General features: G+C 51.8%; 1 protein-coding gene across 1 annotated transcript in view; it reads right to left on the bottom strand.

Annotated features, from left to right (window-relative positions):
* Positions 1 to 8,095: 8,095 nt before the first annotated feature.
* Positions 8,096 to 10,695, bottom strand: part of SCD5 (stearoyl-CoA desaturase 5) — a 34,166-nt gene continuing 31,566 nt past the window's right edge. Inside the window, exon 5 of the mRNA XM_068168039.1 lies at positions 8,096 to 9,275. Within this exon, the coding sequence (XP_068024140.1) occupies positions 9,085 to 9,275 (191 nt within the window). The 3' untranslated portion in view covers positions 8,096 to 9,084. The remainder of the gene's footprint in view (positions 9,276 to 10,695) is intronic.

The following is a 10,695-nucleotide window of genomic DNA, read 5'->3' as shown; positions in this document are numbered from 1 at the left end:
GAGCAGATCACACAGGAGCACATCCAGGTGGGGTTTGAATATCTCCAGAGAGGGAGACTCCACTACCCCTCTGGGCAGCCTGTTCCAGTGTTCTGTCATAGAATCACAGAATCAATAAGGCTGGAAAAGACCTCAAAGATCATCAAGTCCAACCTATCACCCAACACCTCAGGACTAACTAAACCATGGCTTCAAGTGCCACATCCAATCCCCTCTTGAACACCTCCAGGGACAGTGACACCACCACCTCCCTGGGCAGCACATCCCAATGGCCAATCTCTCGTTCTGGGAAGAACTTCTTCCTAACATTCAGCCTAAACCTCTCCTGGCACAGCTTGAGACTGTGTCCTCTTGTTCTGGTGCTGGTTGCCTGGGAGAAGAGACCAACCCCCAGCTGGCTACGACCTCCCTTCAGGGAGTTGGAGAGAGCAAGAAGGTCTCCCCTGAGCCTCCTCTTCTGCAGGCTAAGCAACCCCAGCTCCCTCAGCCTCTCCTCACAGGGCTTGTGCCCCAAACCCCTCCCCAGCTTTGTTGCCCTGTCACCCTTCTGTTCTTCCTTCTCTTCCCATGGAACTTCCTACACCTCAAACTTCCACCACTGCCCCTTGGGCTGGCACTGGGCATCGTGGAGAAGAGCCTGTCAGAGAACTCAGCCAAATTTCCCTCTGTGTGCACCCAGTGCTGCCCCATGGCAGGGATACACTAAGGAGCTGAAGGTCACTACTGGGCATGGCTTTTTCCTTGGGCAAGGAGGTGCTGTGGCCCCCACCTCACCTAGACAGACCCCCACATCAGAATCACAGAATGTCAGGGGCTGGAAGGGACCTTGAGAGATCACCCACAGTCCAATCCCATCCTGCCAGAGCAGAGTCACCTGGAGCAGATCATACAGGAGCACATCCAGGTGGGGTGTGAATATCTCCAGAGAGGGAGACTCCACTACCCCCCTGGGCAGCCTGCTCCAGGGCTCTGTCACCCTTGGGTTGCCAGAGTCATAGAATTTTAGGGGCTGGATGGGACCTTGAAAGATGGAATGGAATAGGATAGGATAGGATAGGGTAGGATAGTTTAGGATAGGATAGGATAGGATAGGATAGGATAGGATAGGATAGGATAGGATAGGGTAGGATAGGATAGGATAGGATAGGATAGGATAGGATAGGATAGGATAGGATAGGATAGGATAGGATAGGATAGGATAGGGTAGGATTGGACTAGGCCTAGGCCTAGGAATAAGAATAGGATAGGAATAGGAATAGGAATAGGAATAGGAATAGGAATAGAATAGAATAGAATAGAATAGAATAGAATAGAATAGAATAGAATAGAATAGAATAGAAATTAACCAGGTGTCCAGAGAAGGGCAACAAAGCTGGGGAGGGGTCTGGAGCACAAGGCTGGGGAGGGGTCTGGGGCACAGCCCTGTGAGGAGAGGCTGAGGGAGCTGGGGTTGCTTAGCCTGGAGAAGAGGAGGCTCAGGGGAGACCTTCTTGCTCTCTCCAACTCCCTGAAGGGAGGTTGTAGCCAGGTGGGGGTTGCTCTCTTCTCCCAGGCCCCCAGCAGCAGAACAAGAGGACACAGTCTCAAGCTGTGCCAGGGGAGGTTTAGGCTGGATGTTAGGAGGAAGTTCTTCCCAGAACGAGAGATTGGCCATTTGGATGTGTTGCCCAGGGAGGTGGTGGAGTCCCCATCACTGATCATCCAGTCCAACCTCCCTGCCAGATGCCTGGGAAAAAGCAGGCTCCAAGCAGCTCTAAGCACCTCCCTGGCCCCCAGGCTTCCTGCCACAGGAGCAGCAGAAGCCAGGTAAGCTCACTTTAAATGTCAGAGTGGAGAGACCTCTGAGCTCAGTAACCTCTGGCCTTCAGCAGCCAAGGAGGGAGAAAAGCTCCTGCTAAGGAGGTGAGAAGTGGCAAGCTCTCAGCCCCAGCGATTCTGGGCCAGAACCAAACAAACACAACCGCAGCAAAGCTCCCCAGAAAAACCCTCTTAGTCACTTCACCCCTGCCACCAGGAGAAGCTGGAAGGGAGACAGAGAAGCAGATGGGGACTGGGAAGCAATTTCATTTTGGGTAAACTCCTCAGCGTCTTGAGACATTTTGTTCACAGCTCCTTTCCCAGCAGATGGTGTCCCTCCGGGTGCTGGGAAGCACAGCACGCCTGCTGGCGGCAGCCCCACCGGCAGACCTCGCCCGAATCACACCCACAAACACATGAGGGGGGCGGGGGGGAAGGAAAGGGCAGGGCCTGGGGACAGCAGCAGCCTGCTGGAGCCCCTCCAGGGAAGGGTGTTCACAGAGGTGCTGGGAGGATGGGGTGGGATGGGATGGAATAGAATAGAATAGAGTAGAATACATTGGAATGGAATGGAATGGAATGGAATGGAATGGAATGGAATGGAATAGAATAGAATAGAATAGAATAGAATAGAATAGAATAGAATAGAATAGAATAGAATAGAATAGAATAGAATAGAATAGAATAGAACATCATCAAGTCCAACCTATCACCCAGCACCATCTCATCAACTCAACCATGGCACCAAGCACCACATCCAGGCTCTTCCTAAACACCTCCAGGGATGGGGACTCCACCACCTCCCCAGGCAGCTCATCCCAATGGCCAATCTCTCTCTCTCTGGAAAGAACTTTCTCCTCCCCTCCAGCCTAAGCCTCCCTTGGCACAGCTTGAGACTGTCTCCTCTTGTTCTGCTGCTAGGGGCCTGGAAGAAGAGACCAACCCCCAGCTGGCTCCAATCTCCCTGCAGGGAGTTGGAGAGAGCAAGAAGGTCTCCCCTGAGCCTCCTCTTCTCCAGGCTAAGCAACCCCAGCTCCCTCAGCCTCTCCTCACAGGGCTGTGCCCCAGACCCCTCCCCAGCTTTGTTGCCCTTCTCTGGACACCTTCCAGCAGATCAACCTCTTTCCTAACCTCAGGAGTCCAGAGCTGGACACAGGACTCAAGCTGTGGCCTAAGCAGTGCTGAGCACAGGGCACAAGGACTTCCCTGCTCCTGCTGGCCACACTCTGCCTGATGCAGGCCAGGATGCCCTTGGCCTTCTTGGCCACCTGGGCACACTGCTGGCTTATGTTCAACCTGCTATCAAATCTGCTCCCAGCCTGTAGCACTGCCTGGGGTTGCTGTGGCCAATGTGCAGCCCCTGGCACTTGGATGTGTTCAATCTCCTGCCCTTGGCCTCTGCCCACCTGCCCAGCCTGGCAAGGTCCCTGTGCAGAGCTCTGCTCCCCTCTAACAGCTCAACTCCTGCCCCCAGCTTGCTGTCAGCTGCAAATTTACTGATGATAGACTCGATCCCCTGGTCCTGATCATCAGTGAAGATATCAAAGAGCACAGGACCCAGCCCTGATCCCTGGGGCACACCACTGGTGCCTGGCTGCCAGCTGGCTGTGGCACCATTCACCACCACTCTCTGGGCTCAGCCTCCAGCCAGCTCCTAACCCAGCAGAGGAGACTTTTTAGAAGCCTTTTTTCTCTCCTGGGAGCCTCCACCCCAATAGCTTGATGAGATCCCTAAGGTCATGCTCTGTCTCCCAATTTCTGGGCTTGTTTCCACAAAGCTGTGCTCTGGCTGCCAGTTTCTGAGCCTGGAAACTTATCAGTGCCAGCCAGAGGACAACAGTCACCCTGCACGTGCAGGCTGCAGAGGGAGATAGGGAGGCAGCCACCTCCCAGGGTTACACTCACAGTATCCTCAGCATTGGGAAAGACCTCTAAGAACATGAAGTCCAACCTTCAAGTCCTGTTTAGTATCTTCATTGATGATCTGGATGAGGGGATTGAGTCCATCATCAGTAAATTTACAGAGGAGACCAAGCTGGGGGCAGAAGTTGATCTGTTAGAGGGGAGCAGAGCTCTGCAGAGGAACCTTGCCAGGCTGGGCAGATGGGCAGAGGCCAACAGGATGGCATTCAACAAGTCCAAGTGCCAGGGGTTGCACATTGGCCAAACCAACCCCAGGCAGAGCTACAGGCGAGGGGCAGAGTGGCTGAGAGCAGCCAGGCAGAGAAGGACCTGGGGGTGCTGATTGAGAGCTGCCTAAACATGAGCCAGCAGTGTGCCCAGGGGGGCCAAGAAAGCCAAGGGCATCCTGGCCTGGGTCAGGAAGAGTGTGGCCAGCAGGAGCAGGGAAGTCCTTGTGCCCTGTGCTCAGCACTGCTGAGGCCACAGCTTGAGTCCTGTGTCCAGCTCTGGGCTCCTCAGGTTAAGAAGGACATTGAGAGATTTGAAGGTGTCCAGAGAAGGGCAACAAAGCTGGGGAGGGGTCTGGGGCACAGCCCTGTGAGGAGAGGCTGAGGGAGCTGGGGTTGCTTAGCCTGCAGAAGAGGAGGCTCAGGGGAGACCTTCTTGCTCTCTCCAACTCCCTGCAGGGAGGTTGTAGCCAGGTGGGGGTTGGTCTCCTCTCCCAGGCAACCAGCACCAGAACAAGAGGACACAGTCTCAAGCTGTGCCAGGGGAAGTTTAGGCTGGAGGTGAGGAGAAAGTTCTTTCCAGTGAGAGAGAGATTGGCCATTGGGATGTGTTGCCCAGGGAGGTGGTGGAGTCCCCATCCCTGGAGGTGTTCAAGAGGGGATTGGATGAGGCCCTTGGTGCCATAGTCTAGTAGGCATGAGGTCTTGGGTGACAGGTTGGAGTTGATGAGCTTTGAGGTATATTCCAACCTGGTTGATCCTGTGATTCTACCCAACACCTCCAAGGGCAGTGGGGCCATGTCCCAAAGTGTCCTTGGTTGAGCACCCCCAGCCATGGGGACTCCACCACCTCCCTGGGCAGCCTCTGCCAGTCCCTGACCACTCTGGCAGCAATGAATTTTTTTCCTCCTCTCCAGCCTGCCCCTCCCCTGGTGCAGCTTGAGCAATGTTGCTTCTCTACTTCCAGCTTTTCACAGCCATGGGAAACTTGCCAGGGGTTTCACAGCCTGGGATCTCTGAATCCCACTGGAACTGCTGTTGTAATGTCACTTCCTCAGGGAGAGGCTGGGGACAGCCAGTACCTCTGTGCAGGGCCACTTGTTCCTCTCACAGCATGTGCTCAACAGGAATCAGCTCAAGGAAGTCCAAGTCATAAGAGGGCAGAAGGAAGAATGAAACCAAAAGGATCTAAGGTGTGATAGAGATCAGGAGGCAGCTGTGTATCCAAGTGCCTGAGGTGTACAACCCCTGCAGGAACACAGGGATGCAGTCAGGAAGCTGCACAAAATGATGGCAGCCAGCAGGAGCTGACATTTCCCTCCCTGTCCAACCTAACCCTCCCCTGGCACAGTTTCAGGCCACTGCCTCTTGTTCTACAACCTGAGACTAGGGAGAAGAGCCTAACCCCCACCTCACCATGACCTCTCCAGCCACCCTGCAGCTGCCTCTCAGCAGCCTGAAGGAGGGAAGCCAGTGCCAGCTGCCTCATCAGCAAGGCAGGAACCTCCCAGCTCTCTGAGACAGCTTCCAGCTCCTTCCTGCAGGCACTGCAGGGGGTGGTGGTGAGACGTGGAATAAAGGAATCACAGAAGCACAGAATGGTTTGGCTTGGAAGGAACCTTGAAGCTCATCCAGTTCCAACCCCACTGCCATGGGCAGGGACACCTCCCACCAGCCCCAGGGTGCTCAAGGCCTCATCCAGCCTGGCCTTGAACACCTCCAGGCAGGAGGCAGCCACAGCCTCCCTGAGCAACCTGTGCCAGGCTCTCCCCAGCCTCACTCTCAACAATTTCTTCCTCATCTCCGCTCTTAATCTCTCCTCTCCCAGCTCAAAGCCATTGTTCCTCAGCCTGGCACTCCCAGCCCTTGTCCAAAGTCCCTTCCCAGCTCTCCTGAAGCCCTTCAGGTACTGGAAAGCTGCTCTGAGGTCTGAGCACTTAGATGTGTTCAGTTTCCTGCCCTTGGCCTCTGCCCATCTGTCCAGCCTGGCAAGGTCCCTCTGCAGAGCCTCTCTACCCTCCAGCAGATCAACTCCTGCCCCCAGCTTGCTGTCAGCTGCACATTCACTGCTGATGGACTCCATCCCCTCCTCCAGATCATCAATGAAGATATTGATCAGGCTGGGGCCCAGTCCTGATCCCTGGGGGACACCACTGGTGCCTGGCTGCCAGCTGGCTGTGGCACCATTCACCACCACTCTCTGGGCTCAGCCTGCAGCCAGCTCCTAACCCAGCTCAGAGAGCTGCTGTCCAAGCCACAGTGACATCTCCCGGCACCCTTCTGTTTGGCAGTGCTTCCCTTACCTTGAGGAGGAGCCCAGCTGTGCTGCAGGGAGGGTGGTTTGGCCACACCAAGCAAACCCCCCCAGCCCAGCTGTGTGAAGACTGGAGCCCTGTGCTGTGGGAGACCTTCCCAGACAGAAAGCCAGGGGCCAGGCTGACTGGTAACTGTTTATTGGAAACCACTCCAAGAGTTTACACATCAGTAATGGCAAAGGAACACTGTCAGAAACACCTGCTGGATGACAGACAGAATCAGGACAACTCTTGTAGATCATATGGCATCATTTAAAAAAAAGAAGAAACAGAACAGAACAGAGAAATCGTTTTCATCTTTAGGTGGTTGGTCGGTTTGGTTCCCCCACCCCACCCCTCCGGTTCTACATCTTCCCTGAACCCCCTAGGGCCTGACCCTCGGTTACCTGCAGACCTCTGGGTTGCCCATCAGGGCTGTGGGCCACTCCTGGGCAAGGCTCTAGAGGAGAAACCCAAGCCCTGCACCTGCCAAAGCGCTCCAGTGCTGCCAGAGCAAAGCCTGCCTCCTGCACTGGCAAACGTCTAAAGGGCTTACACATCCCACCCCACCCCATTCACTCCACAGGATGCCTTTCTTTCATGCCTTTCTTTTCTTTCTTTTTTTCCCCTTTCCCTCTTTTTTTCCCCCTTTTCTTCCTTCACTTTTCCCCCCTTTTCTCTTTTTCCCCCTTTTCTCTTTTTCCCCCTTTTCTCTTTTTCCCCCTTTTCTCTTTTTCCCCCTTTTCTCTTCCCCCCTTTTCTCTTTCCCCTTTTCTCTTCCCCCCTTTTCTCTTTTTCCCCCTTTTCTCTTTTCCTTTTCCTCTTTCCCCTTTTCTCTCTTTCCTCTTTTCTCTTTTCCCCCTTTTCTCTTTCCCCTTTTCTCTTTCCCCTTTTCTTTTTCCCCTTTTCTCTTTCCCCTCTTTCCTCTTCCCCCCTCTTTCCCCCCTCTTTTTCCCCTTTTCTCTTTTCCTTTTCTCTCTTTCCCCTTTTCTCTTTCCCCCTTTTCTCTTCCCCCCTTTTCTCTTTTTCCCCTTTTCTCTTTTTTCCTCTAATTTTTCTTTCCCCCCTTTTCTCTTTTTTCCTTTATTTCTCTTTTCCCCCTTTTATCTTTTTCCTCTTTCCTCTTTCCCCTCCTTTTCTCTTTTCCCCCTTTTCCCCCTTTTCTTTTTCCCCTTTTCTCTTTTTTCCTCTAATTTTTCTTTCCCCTTTCCTCTTTTTTTCCTTTATTTCTTTTTCCCCTTTCCTCTTTTTCCCTTTTCTCTTTCCCCCTTTTCCCCCCCTTTTCTTTTTCCCTTTTTCTCTTTCCCCCCTTTTTATTTTCCCTTTTCTCTTTCCCCCCTTTTTTCTTCTTTCCCCTTTTCTCTTTTATCCTCTAATTTTTCTTTCCCCTTTTCTCTTTTTTCCTTTATTTCTCTTTTTTCCCCTTTCCCCTTTTTTCCCCCTTTTCTCCTTTCCCCCCCTTTTTTCCTCCCTTTCCCTTTTCTCCTTTTCCCCCTTTTCTCCTTTCCCCCCCTTTTTTCCTCCCTTTCCCTTTTCTCCTTTTCCCCCTTTTCTCCTTTTCCCCCCTTTTTTCCTCCCCTTTTCCCCCCTTTCCTCCTCCCCCCCCTTTTTTTCCTCCCTTTTCCCCCCTTTTCTCCTTTCCCCCCCTTTTTTCTTCATTTTTTTCTTCTTTTTTTTTCCCCTTTTCCCCCCTTTTTTTCCTCCCTTTTCTCCTTTCCCCCTTTTTTTCTTCAATTTTCTTCTTCTTTTCCCCCCCTTTTTTCCCTCCCTTTGTTTTCCCCTTTGGTTTGATTTTTTTTCTTCTTATTTTTTTTAAACAAGGCAACTGATAAAATTCAGAACCTACAGAACTGCCTTTCTGTTTTGCTCAGAAACCAATGGATGTTGCATGCAGCTGAAATCTTAGTAGAGACTCTCACTGAAATAAAGCTCTTTTTTTTTTGTTTGTTTTTCCTTTTTTCTTTTTAATGTTATTAATCCAAGGCAGAAAAAGAAATGAAGAGGCCTCTTGTGCAAAAGGAGCTAAAAATATGCATGCAGCAATGGCCATGAGCGACTGGAACACAACTCAGGCTTCCAAACGGCTAAACCAAAGCTTCATTTGGCTTTTGAGACGTGGCTGAGCTCTAGACCTTGACAAACCACAATGTGTATGCAAGAAGGGAAGCAGCCCAGCACTGCATCAGCTGGAGCTTGGGCCTGGATCGAGCCTGACCCTCGACACAAAGCCTGCTCAGCAACCAAGGGGCTTTCACATCTAGCACAGAGAGCAGCGCCGTGGGCTGGCTGGCTGGCAGGGGAAGAGGAAAGAAGGTTTACAGCCTGGTGTCTCACTCAGCTGAGGCCCCTTTTTCCTCTTGGATGTCCTGGTTTCCATCAGTGCTGCTCCTGTCCTTCCTGTCTGGAGGTGAACCAGCACGCTGGGCCCTGTCCCATCCCCTCTGTGATGCGCCTCCAAAGCTGATTTGGTTAACAGCAGAACTAAACCTCTCCTGGCTGGCTCCTGCGAGCCGCCAGCGTTTGCCATCAACAAGCAACTCACAAAAGTATTTCAGACATGAACTACAGGGACTAAACTCAAACCTCTCTCCTGTTTCACTAGAATATCAAATCATAGAGAACATCTGTACACTGAGTAGGCTGAAGTCTGGACAGAAGACAGCTAATAAGGAAAGAACAAACAGAACAAAACAAAACAAGCTGGGGCTGAATTTGTTCCTTGGGGGGGGGACACGACTCATTCAGCCCAGCTGATCTGAACAAAGTCACTTTTACCCAGAGGAGAAGGAAGCCAGCACAGGCAGAGGGGTGCAGCACACCCTCCCAGGGCGCTGCTGGAGCTCTTCAAGCGCTGCTGGAGCTCTTCAAGCGCTGCCATCTCCAGTCCTTTCCTTGCGGGCCTGGATCATCTCCTTGGGAGCCTGCTTGCGGTCGGTGACCAACCCCAACCAAAACATGAAGTCAATGAACCAGGTGGTGGGGTTGAATGCCATGCCCAGCTCGCTGGCTGAGTAGTCAAATGGGAAGGTGTGGTGGTAGTTGTGAAAACCTTCACCTGAAAAAACAGAGAGGCAGCTTAAAGACCACGCAGTCGGCAAGCTCAGGGATGTAGGAAGGCAGATGGGTGGGACATGGAACCATGGAGTGGGTTGGGTTGGAAGGGACCTTGATGATCATCCAGTTCCAACCCCCCTGCCATGGGCAGGGACACCTCCCACCAGCCCAGGCTGTTCAAGACCTTGGAGGAGGCAGCCACAGCCTCCCTGGGCAACCTGTGCCAGAGTCTCCCCAGCCTCACTCCCAACAATTTCTTCCTCATCTCCACTCTCAATCTCTCCTCTCCCAGCTCAAAGCCATTGTTCCTCAGCCTGGCACTCCCAGCCCTTGTCCAAAGTCCCTCCCCAGCTCTCCTGGAGCCCCTTCAGGTGCTGGAAGGCTGGTCTGAGGTCTCCCTGCAGCCTTCACTTCTCCAGGCTGAACTCTCCCAGCCTGTACCCCCAGGGGTGGTTCTGCAGCCCTCTGATCAAGCCGTTGTTCCTCATCCTGTCACTCCCAGCCCTTGGCAAAAGTCCTGTGGTAGTTTGAGGCAATGCCTTTAAAATGTTCCACAGATCTTGAACAGAAAGTAGTAAAATGTAAATAAAACACTATTGGGTGTGAAAAGGAAAATAATGGTAAGCTCTAAACAATGCCCAGGGGAGACTCATCTGCCACAAGAATTAGTTTGGTAAATAACTTAGCTTCTTTCTCTCTTCCTCAGGCTGAGAGATACTAACAGGCTGGATGTGGCTGTGAGCAACCTGCTGTAGTGTGAGGTGTCCCTGCCCATGGCAGGGGGGCTGGAACTGGATGAGCCTTGAGGACCCTTCAATCCATTCCATATTCAATCCATTCCATATGTTAGACTGTAGTTCTGCTTGTGAATACAGCTTCATTTGCTTTCTCCCTGGATCATCCTTGAGGTCCTTTCCAACCCTAACAACTCAATGGTTCTATTTTGTATCCATTCAATCCATTCCATATGTTAGACTGTAGTTCTGCTTATAAATACAGCTTCATTTGCTTTCCAACTAGCTGATCCTTGAGGTCCCTTCCAACCCTAACAACTCAGTGATTCTAGTTTCTACCCATCCAATCCACTCCATATGTTAGACTGTAGTTCTGCTTGTGAATACAGCTTATAAATACAGCTTCATTTGCTTTCCAACTAGCTGATCCTTGAGGTCCTTTCCAACCTTAACAACTCAGTGATTCTATTTTGTACCCATCCAATCCATTCCATATGTTAGACTGTAGTTCTGCTTGTGAATACAGCTTCATTTGCTTTCTCCCTGGATCATCCTTGAGGTCCTTTCCAACCCTACCAACTCAGTGATTCTATTTTGTACCCATCCAATCCATTCCATATGTTAGACTGTAGTTCTGCTTATAAATACAGCTGATAAATACAGGTTCATTTGCTTTCTACCTGGCTG

The sequence above is a fragment of the Melanerpes formicivorus genome, unplaced genomic scaffold, assembly GCF_026170545.1.
Source record: "Melanerpes formicivorus ecotype bairdi unplaced genomic scaffold, bMelFor1.0.p_v2 SCAF_129, whole genome shotgun sequence".
Lineage (NCBI taxonomy): Eukaryota > Metazoa > Chordata > Aves > Piciformes > Picidae > Melanerpes > Melanerpes formicivorus.
The sequence above is the reverse complement of the archived record's forward strand: the minus strand, read 5'-3'. Positions and strand labels throughout refer to the sequence as shown.